Genomic DNA, 17,032 nt, shown 5'->3' with positions numbered 1-17,032 from the left:
CAGACAGAGGCCCACCCTGCCCGGGCAGATGGCCCTGTCAGGGATGCTCAGACAGGACATCTTGGCCCAAGTCAAGCCCATTCTTCAGCTCCCGTTTTTCCTGGACTCTTTGCCAACACCTACGACATTACATAAGTTCAACTCTAATTTCAAAATGAGGTCTCACTCTAATCTCTCATGAGCACTTGTGAAGTCTCTCAGGAGAAGCCCTTCTGGCCAGCAGGTCCCTAGGGAGTGGGGGCAGCACTGCATCTGTCCTCGTCCACCTCAGAACCCCACCAATGCCCTACATACACTCCTGGGCACACACTGGTGGGAAGAGGCAGCCCCCCAAGTTGATCTGCTACCCCACAAAGCACTGTGATTCCACAGAAGCAGCAAGAATCCCTCCTTCCCCAGTTCTGGTTCTGGTTCTGTGAGCAAGTTCTGTTTACCCTGCCCTTGTCTTTACAATGGGAATAGCAGTGCCTCTTCTGCCTCCTGGGTTCTGTGAATGTCTGGGTTTTTCCCCACCTGAGTGACCAGGCATGGGGGACACAAGGAGGCCTCAGAGTTCAGGCAATGCAACTTCCCAGGTGCAGTGAACCGCACAAAACTCAGCTGAGCAGTGCAAGGGAGCAGTGGCCTGGGCACATTCCCCAAAGCAGCCTTCACAACAGCTGAGGTGACTTACTGACCTACTGACCTACTGACCTGCTGGTGGTGAAAACTGATGAGAAGGCAAGCGGAAGGGCGTGGCAGTGACAGGGAGCAAGGACAGCTGGCCCCCTTTTCACTCTGCTTCTCCATCAGTCCGGCATACTCAGCCCTGGGCTCAGCCCTGCCTCTGGGTTTTCCTGGCTGCATTTCTGGGAATTTACCAAGGCTGCTGCAGGTGTAGAGGAGGAAGGGGCTCACTCTCTGGGGGATTAGCCCAAAGAAGAGGACGTTTAAACTGGATCTTAAAGGGGCAGTGGTCACCATGTGGGAAAGCGGAGGAAGAACTTCGCAGGTGGGGGAAATAGCACGTGCAGAGGCATGGAGACTGCCATAGCAGAGCTGGAGGGGAGACTAGCCGCCAGAGCGTAGGGTTTGTGGGGAGAAGGGGCAGAAGATTTACCTCGGGAATTTGGCAAGAGACAGATCTTGGGGATCCCTGAATGCCCTATCCCAGTGTTGGAGAGAGAACACTAGTCACCCCAAAAAAGCCAAAAGACCAGGAAGGAACCTGTTGGAATTGGCCCAGCAAGCAGAGTTGAGGTCCTGGGCAAGAGGCAGGGGCAGAGGAGCCAATGAGGAAGGACAGAGCAGCTGGGAAGACTTTCAGGGATGGAACTCAAAGCCAAGTCCCTTTGGAGACTTGCAAGAGTAGGGAATGATAACTGTCCATGTTTGCAGCAAGGCCCTGTTAGAAGGGCAAAAAAGCCTTTCTTCTTTGGGATTCTTGGTCACCAGAAGCTCCAGAAGCCTGCCTCCTCCTTGACTGCTGTCGCCCCGGTTACTCCCAGTTGGCACGTGAAGGCCTGCACTAAACCTCTGCTGGATGGGTGAGTGGTCAGATGACAGGACGGACAGATCCTGAGTTCAGAGAGAGCTCTACTCCTCCCACCAGCTTCTTAGCCAAAGTGAGCCCAGGGAACCTTCCGGTGAACAGCCAGACAGCCTTCACTGACACTCCTCCCCTCCTCTCTCCACAGCATCCAGCGCCGGCTGTCCCTCCAGCTCCCCATCCTCCACCACGCCTACCTCCCATCCATTGGAGGCGTGGATGCCAGCTGTGTCAGCCCCTGCGTCAGCCCCACCGCCAGCCCCCGCCACAGACATGTGCCGCCCTCCTTCCGAGTTATGGTCTCGGGCCTGTAAGGTTGGGAGGCCTGGGGCCGGGGCCTCCCCCATGACGGAACCACACGGAGCAGAGGCATCTGCTTAGGGGAACACTGTCAGCTCTGACTGCGAAGAAGCTGGCGCCACGGCTGGCCTCACAGGACTGCTCGGATGGCACTCGGTGCACAGGATGGGGGTCACTTGGCACCTGACCTCGAGCCTTATTTGTGAAGCTTTTATTCTTTCACAAAGAAGAGGAATGGAAATGACTTCTTCCTTAACATCTGCAAAGGAGGAGCTAGGATATTTGAAACTTTGCAAAAAAAAAAAAAAAAAAAAATCCTAGACCAGGAGAAAGTCACTAGAACTCCAGCTAGAAGTCACTGAGTGGCCCTGAGCAGCCTTGAGAAGAGGCAAGGGGCTTCTGGAGAAACCGCCTCTGCCGCTGCACACACACCGCCGGCTGTGGCCCCCCAGCCAGCCCTTCTCCTCTCTGGGGAAGGAGGTGGGCAGGCAGCCAGGCCCCCAGCTGCCAGTCCAGCCAGCCCCAGCCTTCTGGGAACAGGGAGTCTGCAGGAAGGGCAGCCGGCACACCTCTGCAGCGGGCGGCCCAGGAGCTGGGGTACTGAGGGCTGGGGTACCGGAGCAGGCTGACCCGCATGCCTCCCGGTGGGACCTTACTCTCTGATAAATGCCACACATTAACACAATAACACCCGTTCCGGGACCATGGGGATTTAGGGCACGTCACTGCAGACATGCTCTGCAGCATTCACCCACAGTTGGTCATGCACCCACCACGTTGGCCATGCCCTCGTGTTCGTATCAGGTGTTCCCAGTAATGAGGGGGATCACCCGAGCTAATCATGGAATGTCTGTTCCCAGCAAACATGATAAAGAAAGATTGTGCACTTTAACCTCTCTCATCAGGGCCCAAGGGCTGGCTGGGGTTGGTTGGTTTTTTTTTTTCCCACTGACTTTATGTCTGACCAAAGTGAATCGGGAGCATCTGCTAGAAGACATCCCTGTAGTCATGGGGAGAGAGTTGCTAGCTGAGGGCTTCCCTTAACTTCAGGAAGGCAACCTTCATGTGGACAAGCCAGCGAGCTTGGCCCTTGGGGGTCCCCAGGGTGACTGGTCAGCACACTGGTTCTCATTCGTAAGATCACTCTTCTCTTTTAAACAGACTCCAAAGAGTACCGGTCTGAGAGTCAGACCTGGGTTCAAGCCCTCGCTCCACTGCTGACTCCCTCCATGTCCTTGGGCAAGTCACTTGTGTCTCTCTGAGCCTGTTTCCCCTCTCTAACAAACTGGGGTTGAAATAATACCCATCCTGCCTACCTCACAGGGTGGCTCTGAGGATCAAACCTTGATCTCATCCAGGAAGGCTTCAGAGCAAACAGTGAAGCAGCCCTGACCCGTGAGGTATCAGGATGACCACGGCCTTCAGCCCTCGTGACAGCCAGGGGGGTGGGCCAGAGAAGCTGCCCGTGCAGCCCTCTACCAGGATCAGCCAGGCTGGAGAGAGGCTCTCAATGACCTTGTGACATTTTTAGACAGGTTCAGTCTTAGCTAAAAAAAGGCCTGAATGACAACGTCCAGGACGTCTGCACAACTGAGCAGTCGCTCACTCCCTAAGGAAACCTAATGGCAGCTTCAACAGGCAGGCAATAATCTCTTCCCAGACCACTAAAGTCAGGAATATAGTGCTGTCACCACCAGGGTTTGACAAACGGGCCCGCAGGAATCTTACCATCGCCAACATTTCAAAACACCTTATTTCACATAGCATAGCTCTCCCCTCCCCTCCCCCAAAGAGAGGTTACAGAGGTTCTGTAGCTTTTAGGGAAAAAAAAATGTTAACACATCACAGGTCAAGTTGAAGTTGTTGTCTATTTAGGCACTAAAAATCGGTGTTGTCACTCACTGTGTATTACCAGTATTTACTTGCTTTCTTGATTTCACCAAAACCAGATTTAATTTAAAGAACCACATTAATTTTTCAAAAGGAAAGAGACAATTCATTGTACATAATGTATACACACACAGAAACTAATACCTGTAGAAATATTAATCCAGCATAGCAGGGAAATAAAAAACAAAAGTATTGGACAGTCGGAGGTGAGTGTGTGCGTCCGTGACCCGTTGTGACTCCTGAACATGCACAGTCTTCTAGGTTAACCCACAAGGCACATTCTCTGTCTTAATGATACTGTAGGTTCACCCGTTTTGTTTTGTTCTGTTTTTAATTTCCCCACAAATAACAAGACCCACAGAAGTGACTCTAGCTATTTAATGGTTCTGTTCTTTTATATGCAGCAAACACACTGTACTTTTCTGGAGAGGCTTCAGCCTGAAGGCATTTTCCAATGATGTTAGTGCACAAACGCTTTAAATTAGACTGGAACTGCCAGAATCAAATGTAAATGAGGAATTTCTCGTACCCCTATTGCATGGTATCAATTTTTAATAAATTGTTGCAAATTTGTTTTTATGAATAAAAGGAAAAAAACTGTCATCTTTTAATGCCTACTCTTCCCAAAATGCAGGTCCCATCAGGCCACATTCCTCTGCTTGGAAATTCAGTGGGTGGCCCTGGGGGTACCTGCTCAGCACGGCCCCTTCCTTCAGAAGCTGCCTTCCCTTGCCTCTGCAGACAGTAACAGACCAGCCCCGTTACCACGTGACCCAACATCTAGCCAGAGGTGATAGATCCAGGGATGGGAACCTGACCTGAGCTGGGCCAGTTAATTCTCTTCCCCATGTAGAAGAATTTAGCCACGAGAGAGAAAAATGAAGCCAACATGGAGAGAAACAGGATCAAGAAGTGGGTCCTGATGGTGTCCAAGCACCCGGTTACCTGTTCTTGAAGGCCAGCAGCACTCTGGTCCTTCCCATGCTGGGATGTTCAGAATTTCCTCAGATTCTCAGTTCTCCCAATAAATCGCCCTTTTCTCCTAGGTTACTCCAAGTTCAGTTCCCAACAACTGCAACCAAAAGGTTCCTGATGAGTCTAGAAGCCTCACTGCCTCCCCAGCCCCGACTCCCCCTCCAGGCCACGTGGCCCCATGCTTCTTCCCAGCCTCACTGCCCTCTCCCCCTGGACCCTACAGACTGTCTGAACTTTCTCCACCATGCTGGGTCCTCAGCCTGCAGCTCTATCTCAAATCTACCCCATCCTTCAAGGTCCCATCCAAGCACCCTCAGATTCCCCCAAATTGAAATCCTCTCTGCCACTGTCCCTCTCTCACCACACTAGGTACACGCTCATGCTGGCCCCTCCTCTCCACCCCAGACCATGAGCTCCCTGAAGATGGGAGTCACATCTGCTTCTCCGATGTCCCACCCAGCACCAGGCCCTCTCACTGGCTCAGAACAGTCTTCAACAAAGCTTTTGTAGAACTGAACATTTTGATTGAGGTGTGTTCATACTGGTTGCCAGGCCTGGAAGACAGAGGGAAGGCCAAGGTGGCCAAAGCAGGCTGGGGTGGCCCGAGGCCATGTGACTGGGTGCGAGCCCAGAAGTGGGGAACTGGACCCACAGACTTCACTAGGAGGCTGGACCCAGGCTGGAGTTTCCTAATGCATAGGATTCTCAGTGATGAACCCTGGCTACCTTTTATACAGCCCTCCCATGGGATGCAGGATGTTCAAGGGTGGCAAACAGGTCCAATGAGCAAGAGGAGGAACTTACCTAAGGTTACCTAGTGAGTCATGGCACAGGCAAGAACAGAACCAGAATCCTGATTGGTCTTCCTTCTCCACCTGGCCTAGAATCACAGAAATTCAGAGCTAAGAGAGATCTTAGGTGTCATCTTGTCCAACCCCTCACTTTACAGGTGGTGCGAGTGAGGGCCGGTGACAGGAGCCAAGGTCAAGCAGAAGGTCCTGAGAGGGCCGGCATGGGAGCCAGATTTCCTGACTTTGAGATCCAGCTCCTTTCTCACACTGGACCCAGAACCACAGTTAGAGCAACCATAGCACAGAGACACCACGACACGGAGACATTTCTCCACCACCTCAGATCCTTGAGAAATCTTCCTATTTCCCCACTAAATATGGAATCAACTGATGAAAAATGTGGCCTTTTCTTTTAGCATGTTGAAAGAGAGAAACATCCACAGAGCTGTCATCACCATCCTCAGTAGGGTTCTTCACGCCTTGCTTGGCCTTGGAGCTCGTTTGCGCTTAAACAATAAGTCTAAAGAACAAGGCCCCAAGAGCAGCAGGAAATTCACCCGTTCATATAGGGCTCTCTTTGTCCTCCTTTGGTTATGATTGGCTCGTTTCTAAGGTAAAAATAAGATAGACTATGTCCCTCAAAGAAAAGCATTCTGGAGTTGAAGCCCTTTGAGAAATCTCTGCTTGGGGGTCTCCTCAGCCCACATTGTAGAGACAACCCTAGGATCTGCTCTGAGGGAAGGTGGGAAGAAGTTTCTAGAAAACAGGGAATCTGGGGCACCAGCCAGAGCCCTGACCTTCCAGGCAGTTCCCCATGCTCAGCCGTTTCCTCTCCACAAGGAGCTTCCTCTAGAGGTTTAGAAGCCAGTGACAGAGAGAGGAGGTGGTACTGGGTTAAAGGAAAGCAGACCAGGGGTCACTGGCTACTCTGCATGCCCGGCCCATTCCTGCCCCTCCCCTGGCAGTATGGCCCTGCTTCTTGGGGGAGGAGAGGGACCTAAGGGGAGGGAATCTGGAGGAACTGCCCTTGCTGTCATCCCTGGACACAGGGATTGGCTCAAGGATATGCTCATTACCTCAGCCCAGCCAATCAGAGCCCTTCCAGGGTTTCAGCCATTTTTTTCAGGAGGCATCAAATCATGCCCTCCATCCAGAGAGATATGAAAAGAGAGGCAATGAGCTCTCTTGACATCATTTGGGCTCAAGGCTCAGTAACCCCTAAAGATACATCTGCCCTTGACCTTCTCCATTTTAAACTAATATATCCCTTTTTCTGCTCACAGAGTAGGGTTTCTGTCACTTAGAACCAAAAGAAATCTGTGGGAATCAGGGAATTCCACATGAGGGCTCTTTGTTGTCCAAAACTTTTGAGAATTCTGCCCCTTCCCCTTCCCCTAGCTTTAAGAAGACATCAGAGGAATATTCCCCCTTTTCCCACACACACCACTGAGCCGGGAGGGCTTCATTTTTCTCACCTCGCTATTAAATCCACCTCTGTTGTTCTCTCATGAGCCATTGACAATCATGGGGCCACCCAGATAATAAACACGAGTCTAATGGTGACCAAGGGCTGATGCTCACTAAGCCCTTGGTAAGGTTCTCTGCAGGCATAATCTCATTCGGATCTCACAGGGACCCCACAGTAAGATTACTGCCACCCTTTTATAGCTCAAGGCCCTCAGGCACAGAGCGTGAGTGCTGTCCTGGGTCACACAGCTGGGATGGGGAGTGGGAATTTGCACACAGGCAGTCTGATGCCGGAACACACCCCCTTTGTGTATACTTCCTTAAACTGCCTCATTAGAAGTAGCTGGATTCAGATGACTGAGAATATGCCTAATTTGTTTTAGATGATTTTGAAATGAAAACACAATCTTTTAAAATTTTATAGGTCTGCCTATCTCAGATTCATTCACATCATCCCCTGAGGCTCTAAACCCCTGGCCTGAGCATCTCTGGCCCTGGGCAGTGTGAGCAGGGGGAAACCCTCACTGCTCTGAGGTGCAGGTAAGCCAACAACATGGAAGAAGCTATACAGAGACAAACTCTGCCCAAGCTGCCCACTGCCCAGATCCGCCCACCCCGCCCCTGAGCACTCAGGCCTCCAAGATCTGGCAGGACTCTGCCAGCATCCCAGGGCAGGGCAAGCAAGGTAGAAGATGCTCACCCTTCTGTGGAGAAATGCCAGCCCTGGATATGACAGTCACTGCTCAGAAATGACCAGGCTGGCCAAAACCGGAATTACCCAAATGCTATCTTCAGTAGAACAGAAAAAAATGTGATGCAGTATATTCACAGAGTAGAATACAGCAGAACCAGAGGAAACAACCCTACATGTGACAGTAAAAGTGAACCTAACAAACATATGAAGTGGAAGAAGCCAGACATGAAAGAGGACATACTCTAAGATTCCACTGATACAAAGTTCAAAAACCAGCAAAACTAACCTCTTAGATACCAGAGTAGTGGTGACCCTTGGTGGGGACGCGTCGTGGGGAAGATGGTTAGAGAAGGGCTCTTGAGTGCTTGTAATGTTCTGGTTCTTGGTCTGAGCACTGGTTACAGCGCTGTCTTCTCTTCGTGAAAATTCTTTGAACTGTACACTTACGATGTGATATTATATATATATACACACACACATATATATACACATACATGCACACATATATATAATCACACATGTGTGTGAACATGTGTACAAAACCACACACACACATATAGATATAATCACATGTGGTTATACCTCAATACAATACGCCTTCTCCTCGGCAGGAAAAAAAAATCAACGTGTGAGGCTATGAAGATTCTGCAGCATAAAGATAAACAACAGGCCAAGACTGAAGTACTTTGGGAAAAGATTTCCCTCAGGAAACAAGTAAATATCAAATCTTATCTGCTCTGCAGTTTCAAGAAAAACTAGTAAGACCTGGTTTCTATGAGACAAGAGATTACAGATAAACTGTTGAGACAATGGGCTGAGAAGAAAAGGAGAAAAGGTTGGGAGAGAAGGAGGGGGGAGGGGGAGGGAAATTCTGGGATGAGGGCAGTGTCAGAAGCCCACATACTGAACTCCTTCCCTTGCCCAGTTCCTTGCTACAATGGCCCACCCAACAGGGGGAAATCTGTGTGACAGTTCTACCTAGACCATTTCTGGAAGCTAGAGAAAGTGTCTCATGCACACTCCTGAAAGTTCAAGCATTTGCACTGTTTGGGAAGGGGAGAAAATCCAGGCCACCCTCTTCCCACTGTTTGCACAGAAGGCTACTTGGAAGTAGATTCTAACTCAGTAGTGGGAAAGCCCAGTGGAATGTTACCAGCATTTCTGGATTTGCTTTTAGAGCCTCCATTCTGAGATCAAACGGCCAGCAGATGTGAGGCTGTTATCTCAATGGAGGCCTGCAGGGAGTTATGATTTCACATGATTTCTGCAAAAGAACCCTACAACATCCACCTTCACTCACTAATCACCCCTGACCCTGTACTTACAGCCTAGAGGGTGGTGAGGGTGGGCATTGTTGGTCAAAATTAGACAAGGCAAGTGAGTAGAGTTCATGGAGCAAAACCCATCTCTTTCCCATCCCCTGGGTAGCAGGGGGTGCACCAGACAAGTTCTCCTCCCCTATAAGGTCAGAGGTACCTGAAGTATTCACACATACCCTCTCCCCTTCGCCAAGTAAGGGACTGGTAACACCTTTTATCTGAAAACTTCAGAAACACTGGACTGCCCAAAGCCCCGGGCTGGTGCTGCAGGGATATGGAGAAAGGGGCCAAAGAAAGGGGCCCTGCTGAGGGCAAGAAGGGCCAGGGGTGGCCAGCAGTACTCTCACAGAGTGACTTGACAGGAGACATGGGTTTCTCATGGGTTGAGTGGACACAGGAATGTTGGGCGGTGGGGGTGGGGTTTAGCCATCTTAAGAGAGGCTGAGGGGTGGTCCACCTGTGGGGCAGGCTGAGGAGGAAGAAGAAGGCTGAGCTTCCGGAGCAGGCGTCTGTATTTACTATCCTCAGAGCATCCCGAGGTCCCAGGACAAACACAAAGGGATCATCTGCAAGAATCACACCCATCACCTTCAAGGAAACTCCTTCCGGGGTAAAATCCTACTTTTGCACATGGCTTTGCAAAGTGAGATCTTTCTTTTCCCCATTCTCTGATCTACCCAAAGTATATCTCCAAGGGGGAAGACATGACTTGGCAGGGCAGATGTCATTTGCTTGGCCTCTTGGAGATGAAAGTTACAAGGTATCTGCATGTGCAACCCTGCCCTCATAGTCCTGTTCTAGTCATAAGGCTTCTGAAGGAGCAGTTCTGGAGGAGGGGGAACCAGACAGTGACAAGCCTAGAAATCGTGTCATGGGGACACAGCTGAAGGAAGATTTGGGAGCAGTGGGAAAGCACAGCATGACAACTACTACCTCCCAAGGGAAGCCACCTAATATAAAAGATGTGTCTTCCTCCTCATCTCTCCAAAGGGACAAAGGAGGACAAACTGCAGCAGGTTCAAGGAGACAGTTCTGGCTCAGCAAGCCTAACAGTTCACACAATGAACAGAACACCTCATGAGGAAGTAGCCACCCTATCTCTGGAAGAGTTCAAACAGGGAGGCTGAAGAGAGGCTGGAATGGATTAACGCCCAAGACCATTGTTTCGGAGGTTGCAAACTGACAGCATGCATGTCATATGGGGTAAACAGATGTGCCTGCTCTTGTGAGTACAAGGTTTGCCTATAAAGTGCCCTATTAGTAGTAGCAGTATTAATATTACTATTATTTAAATAAAGCCTGTATTTCTGGTTTCTCTTGAAAACCAGAACAGAGCTGAGCAGAGGTGCCCCACTCCGTAGGTCATACGTCCTGCAGATCACCCCACCATGGCCACCACCCCACCGCTATACCCAACATCGAGGCCAAGTGTCCCCTGACATTCATCATTCTGCTTGTACTGTGGGGTTTTCCCTTATACCCAGCCCACCTAACACACGTATATTATTACCAGCTTTCTCTCTGCAGGCACGTGAGTGGGTGACTTCCGCTGTATTCTATAACTCTCAACCTTCATCTGGGACAGTGGCATACAGCTGTGTTCTTCTCAATTCTCCCTCTCTCCCTGTGCTCCCTGAAGATCTGCAGGGCACGTGAGCAGCACAGGAAATCACCAAAAGGTCATCTGCACCTGGCCCTGGAGTGAGGCTCCCAATAATCCAATGGAAAGGAGAAAGGCAGCCCCTGGGGTACACATGGACTGGTGGATCATGAAGCCACCCACACCACCTCCAGAACAGCAGCCATTTTACATTTTTAAAGGGACATTATTCCTCTTTGAAGGAACATTACTATCTAGTTGACTCCCTTTTAGAAGAGTTCAGAGCCTCCTGTTATTTAATGAAATCAGCAATAAACAGAGAAACTGTCTTGTCTGCTAGCCTGGAGTGAAAACAAGAGAGTTTGGCAATGACCTGGATCAGAAGAAAGTTAGGAGGCCCTACTCGCTCAAAGAACCTAGGATTCTGAGAACTGATACTAATATTAGCAGCCAACACTTATTAAATGCTTTCCATGGGCCAGACACTGTGTGAGCACTTCAGTGGTTTATCTCACATGATTATGTAATAACACTACGGGACAGGTATTACGATTAACCTCAGTTATACAGATGAAAAAACTCAGGCACAGAGAGTTAAAGTAACTTGTCCAAGATCACACATCTAGTGATGATGGAGCCAGAATTTAAATCCAGACAATCTAACTCCAGAGACACTAGAGGAGAAATGATGAAGGTGCCACCAAGATCTGACAATTTCTGAAGGGAATTTCTTCTCCCTACCCATTAAATGATGTGGCCACATTTCTTGCTAAGCATACCAAAAACAAAAAAACACAGAAGTCTAAAATTTCATCTTTCTGGCTTACAAATATGTGAAAGTTAAACTACAAATATTCTCCTGTTATTTGAGTCTTTAAAATACACAACAATTAAAAAAGAAAATTTCCCTGGAACTAAAACTCTTTTGCAGAATCTGGTTCACATTCAGAATTCAAAATGGAATATAAAATAAAACTATTCAATGTCTGCTATGTCGGGTCATTTCTTTCAAGATTCTATAACTAAACATTGTGAAACATGTGCTTTACATGTGGAACTGAATTTCCTTTATGTTCAGCCATGCAAAATGTTACTGTCAGAGTTGACATATGTTTTGTGACCCTGCAAGCTAGTGGGGCAGTGTACTGTGACCTCTGAGATGATGTGATATTATGAAGTATACATGCAAAAGTAAACACTGTTTCTCTCTTTCCAACATTTTATAGGAAAGCTGTCAATGAGAATCCTATTTGCAAATGACTCGTGTGTTTAAATGAACCTCACTCCCTTAAAACTATGTACTTGGGAAAAGTGGACAGCTACATGCAAAAGAATCAAACTGGACTACTTTCTCACACCATCCACAAAAATAAAGCCAAAATAGATTAAAGACTTAAATATAAGACCAGAAACCATAAAACTTCTAGAAGAAAACAGGCAGTACACTCTTTGACATTGGTCTTAGTAACATTTTTTGCGAACTGCCTCCTTAGGCAAGGGAAACAAAAGCAAATATAAACAAATGGGACCACATCAAACTAAAAAGCTTTTGCAGTAAAGGAAACTATCATAAAACGAAAAGGCTGCCCACTGAATGCGAGAAGATATTTGCAGACAATTTATAATAACAATAAGTATTATTTGCAGACAATTTATAATAACAATATTTGTATAACAACAAATATACAAAGAACTCATACAACTCAATATCAAAAAAAACCCCAAACAACCCAGTTTTAAAATGGGCAGAAACAACCCAATGGTATATTTATACAATGGATACTACTCAGCCATAAAAAAGAATAAAATAATGCCATTTGCAGCAACATGGATGGACCTGGAGATCGTCATACTAAGTGAAGTAAGCCAGAAAGAGAAAAAAAAAAAACCATATGATATCTAAAAAAAAAAATAACACAAATGAAATTACTCACAAAACACAAAAAGACTCACAGACATAGAAAACAAACTTATGGCTACTGGCAGGGAAGGAGTTGGGAAGGGATAAATTGGAAGTCTGAGATTTGCAGATACTAACTACTATATACAAAACAGATAAACAACAACTTTCTACACAGCAAACTATATTCAATACACTGTAGTAACTAAAATGAAAAAGAACATGAAAAAGAATACGTGTATGTACATGTATAACTAAAACATGATGCTGTACACCAGAAATTGACACATTATAAACTGACTACACTTCAATTAAAAAATCTTATTTGTCAAAAAACATTAATTCTTTGGGCTTATTTTCAATTGAAAATGATATTACTCAAAAATAGATGTTAGAAATTATATGATGATGTTTTGCTGACCAGAAAACCTAAATTTTTAAAAATGTTTTCTCAATAAGATTGCACTCCTTTCTCAGTAAGAGAAATAACACTGTCCCATAGTAAGAAAAGGAAAAAATTCAACATAGAAGGTAGCTCAAATAACTTAAGGCATAATATTTTCTAGTGCATATAATAAACCCTTATATGGAACACAGAGAAATTCATGACTTTGTTGAAAGAAAATCAGTTTCCCTTTGACAAGACCCGATATACCTAACGGCAGTACACCACAAAGGCCACAAGGTGTCGCTATCTGACAACCTCTTGCTTTGCAGCCAACGCTAGGCGCCTGCAGGTAAAGAGGGGAGGGTTGTGAGGGATGTTGACTATATTTTGATGTAACCAAAAGTACATCCATTAGGATATTTAGCAATTAGTGCATCTAGATTAACAGGAATTTCCCTCTACTGCCCCTAAACCTAAAACTTAAACCTTTTTTTTCCCTCTGGAGCAACCCTGAGCGTACTGATATTACTGCAGATTAGGGGCACCAAGACAAAAATTTTTCCATCATTACCTTTTTAGGTCTTGGTATTCAGTGGGATGTCCTGGGTAGGAATTATAATCACTATTCTACAGATGAGGAAACCAAAGCCAGAAAGGTTTTAATGGGCCAATGAAAATTCCAGTGGCCAGGTTCCTGACACCCACCACTGCAGCTGGGGCCTGTACACCGTGCCCCTCCCTAATTCCCTAAGCATGGAGGTGGTCGGGAATAGGGTTTGCCTGGGACCCTGGGCTGCAAAGCTTGTACCAGGATAAACAGGATACAAAGAAACTATAAAGGACTAAAAATAACCGTATGCATGCACAGTTGGGGCAAGTTATGAGCAATAAGATATTAAAAGACCAAAAACCCAACTGCCTCTTCTGAACTATCCGGAGCAATAGTAGGGTCCCCAGAGCAGAAGCAAGATAACTGCATATAATCCCTGCACACAGCACCACCAAGGGGGTGGGCAGACCACCTAAGCCACCCCTGCAGCCCAACCCCTGGACCCGCCCCTACCCTCGCCTTATTTAAGGGACCAGTTCCCCCACCCCCTCAGGGAGCGAGTAAGGGAACCTGTTACTTGTTACTGCTTCCTCATGCTGCGGCAAGAGTCCCACTAAAACCTTGCCTGAATTTCTCCTCTGGCCTGTTATCAATTTATATTGATTAAGGCTAAGAACCCTGGTCGGTAACATCATTTATAATTATAATTCCAGCAGTGAACCTGTGTTAAATTACTGGCTAAGGCAATCTCAGTCTCATGAGCATAACTTGCCCCGAAGAAAACAAGGAAGATTTTTCTTAAGGAAGGCAGATGGGGAGAAGCGAAAGATAAAGGAGCTAAGGAAGGGCTAGAGAAGCCTGAAGCCCCTAAAAATCCCTGTGGAGCCCAGAAATGGGCTCCACAGAATGCGCCTTAAGAAGGAAGAAGGAGAAACTTAAGGACAAAAGGTAGAATTGGGCAGGAAGCTGAGCGAACCTGTCAGCCTGGGTGTATTTGTTGGTTTACAAAATTTACTGAGCCCAACCCCGCCCCAGGCACTGGGCCCTATATAAGGCGAGCAGCCCGGGAAAGAGTCAAGTGGGAGCTGGGACCGAGGGAGAGGAGACCACCACAGTCACCTGCGACTCACTGGGGCGCTAAAGCAACAGACCCCACGAGCCACGCGCGCCGTGTGCGTCGCCGGAAGTGGTGGCACCGAGCCGGGCGTCCCTTTTAGCCAATGGCAGCGCGGTGCGCCGTCCGACCGTGACCTGCGCGGCACCTGAGAAGAAAAGGCGGGAGGCCCGTAAGGCGCGAGAAGGAGCTATCCTTCTACGTTATTGCGCGAGTTACCGGAGCAGTGTAGTCGAGGCCGGGCGTCACTTCCAGCTTCTTTTCTGCAGGTTAACCTAGCTCAGGAACACGACGCCTTCAACCTGAAGACCCCCTCACGCCGCAACTGCCCTCAGTAAACATGGCGGATAGACGCGAAGGATAGCCGGAAGTAGGCGGAGTGGGAGGAGCCGGTAGAGGGCGTGTCGGGGCGTGGGCTGGCTGCAGAGGGGTTCCGATGGGCGTGACCAGCCGCCCCTCCTGGGGTTTTGATCAATTAGGTGCACTCACAGCAGCCAGCCGTGTCCCTCCGTCGTCTCCTGGGGGCGGGTCACCACTGGCCCCGCCCCATCCAGAAAGCGCCCTCTTAAAAGATTTCCCCTCGGTCTCCGAGATTTGACCGGAGTTCGGCTGCTGACCTCCAGTCCCTCGGTGGTCCCTATCAGCGATGGAGGGCGCCGAGGAGAACCCTGCGGAGTCTAGCTCCTCCGCCCCCAGGTCCGAAGAGCCTGCCGGCTCGGCCAAGGGCCGCGAGGTGTTGCCTCCCGAGGAGCCGGAGGGCTGCGCCCGGCCCCTGGAGACAACTCCTAAGAAACTTTGTGGATATCTAAGTAAGTTTGGCGGCAAAGGGCCCATCCGGGGCTGGAAATCCCGCTGGTTCTTCTACGACGAGAGGAAATGTCACCTGTATTATTCGCGGACCGCACAGGATGCCAATCCCTTGGACAGCATCGACGTCTCCAGTGCAGTCTTTGACTGCAAGGCAGACGCTGAGGAAGGGACTTTCGAAATCAAGACTCCCAGCCGGATTATTACTTTGAAGGTAAATGGGACAGCTTTTTTCCTTTTCAGCTGGGGTGAGATCCCAAGGCACGGCCAGGCGCAGGTGGGTGGTCACAGGAAACTTACTGGAACAACGATCACCGACCCTGAGCACTCCAGTGAACCCTGGGTGCTCAGAGTTTTGTATTTTCCAAAGTGCATTCACATCCATTTCCTAATTGAGTTCCCACAACAAAGGCAGGGATGATGGACCCATATTACGGATCAAGAAACTTCTAAAGAGGTGAAGTGACTGGTCCGAGGTCATGCAACTAAAAAATGGTGTATCCCATAGTTTTTCTACTTCTCAGTACCGTATCAGAACTTTTACTTTTGGGCGTGGCTAACAATGCAGTTACTCTTAACTTTCTTACTTGGGGCTAAAACTACAGTCGAGATGTGAGGTTTGCAATCTTCTCTCAAGGCCCGGATTCTGAATCACTTTTCTTGATGTTGTGGCCAAGGGGAGAGAATGCTGAGAAAACTCTGGCAGAGATTTGGAGATAAACACTTAGGTTTCACCGATGAACCCACATTGTTCATCAAGGCATGCCGAAACCTGTTTTCTCACCAGTAGGTTTTGTTTTATCGTCATATTTACCTGAGAAAACCTGAAACAATGTGAAGGCCATGTGCTTTTGAAGTCAGACATGCTTGTGATCAAATTCTACATCAGCTACTTACTAGCTGTGTGACTCTGAGCAAGTTAACCTCATTGTACCTAAACAGTTTGTGAGATTTAAAACAAGGTGTGTAAGCACCTAGCACATCACAGGCACCTACAAGTTGTTAAATTAATCTCAGCACCTTGAATACAGCCTGTCACATAGTGGCTCAATAAACATTTGTTGAATGAAGACACATAGCAATGGAAGCAAGGTCAGAAAGTTCATGTCATGTCAAGAGGGAGGGCCCCAGAACTTAACTGGAAAGACAGATGTGGGCTAAGAGTTCTAGGATTCACATTCATCAGAGACGGGTGTGCCAGGAGACTGTCTTCCGGTCCAGTCTCCACCCACCCTCGCACCACCCCACCCCATCTTCCCACATCTCCACCCTCACCTCCAGCCAACTGGGCATCTGTTGAGCCCACAACTTTAGTTCCCCTGTATGTGACCAGGCTGGGGGAATCTGCAAAAAATAATGCAAATCAGGAATTCCATGCCAGGAAGGCAGGCGTTTTAGGGGTAATGTGGCTTATGGGTCATGTCTTTCCTCCCACACGTTGAATGCTGTCTACACGGTCTCCAACATATGCCGTTTACTATTCCATTGACCCCTGTGTGTGTCTAGCACTGTTAGGCACTGGGATGTGGAGCCAAATCAGACCAGCTCCCTGGTGTTCAAACAGCTTAAGTCCTGGTGAGAGAGACCAACAGGGAGACTGGCATGCGAGTAAACTGTTTTATAGAGACACTATGATAAGTTGGTACCAGAAAGACATCGTGACAGGAGGGGTCTCTTCCACTGAGTAGGTGGGGCTATCCAGAAAGGAG

The 17,032-nt window shown here is 48.2% G+C and overlaps 2 protein-coding genes and 1 long non-coding RNA gene across 11 annotated transcripts in view; 2 read left to right on the top strand and 1 right to left on the bottom strand.

The window, feature by feature from the left end:
• The window catches only part of GABBR2 (gamma-aminobutyric acid type B receptor subunit 2), a 352,698-nt gene extending 349,036 nt beyond the window's left edge, over window positions 1–3,662 (top strand). For all 3 annotated transcript variants that reach the window (XM_014559751.2, XM_006185246.3, XM_032478052.1), the window contains one exon: window positions 1,677–3,662. In XM_014559751.2, the coding sequence (XP_014415237.1) occupies window positions 1,677–1,842 (166 nt within the window). In that variant the 3' untranslated portion in view covers window positions 1,843–3,662. The remainder of the gene's footprint in view (window positions 1–1,676) is intronic.
• Window positions 1–14,870, bottom strand: part of LOC106729685 — a 42,649-nt gene extending 27,779 nt beyond the window's left edge. For all 5 annotated transcript variants that reach the window (XR_004319345.1, XR_004319342.1, XR_004319343.1 and 2 more), the window contains exons 1-3: window positions 14,736–14,870; window positions 5,498–5,573; window positions 4,664–4,790 (exon numbers count right to left, since the gene is read on the bottom strand). This is a non-coding gene — a long non-coding RNA (uncharacterized LOC106729685). The remainder of the gene's footprint in view (window positions 1–4,663; window positions 4,791–5,497; window positions 5,574–14,735) is intronic.
• The window catches only part of TBC1D2 (TBC1 domain family member 2), a 45,572-nt gene continuing 43,409 nt past the window's right edge, over window positions 14,870–17,032 (top strand). Inside the window, exon 1 of one of the 3 annotated variants that reach the window (XM_032478053.1) lies at window positions 14,870–15,537. In XM_032478053.1, the coding sequence (XP_032333944.1) occupies window positions 15,163–15,537 (375 nt within the window). In that variant the 5' untranslated portion in view covers window positions 14,870–15,162. The remainder of the gene's footprint in view (window positions 15,538–17,032) is intronic. The other 2 variants (XM_032478054.1, XM_032478055.1) reach the window with 2 other exon arrangements.

This window comes from Camelus ferus, chromosome 4 (assembly GCF_009834535.1).
Source record: "Camelus ferus isolate YT-003-E chromosome 4, BCGSAC_Cfer_1.0, whole genome shotgun sequence".
Taxonomy (NCBI): domain Eukaryota; kingdom Metazoa; phylum Chordata; class Mammalia; order Artiodactyla; family Camelidae; genus Camelus; species Camelus ferus.
The sequence above is the reverse complement of the archived record's forward strand: the minus strand, read 5'-3'. Positions and strand labels throughout refer to the sequence as shown.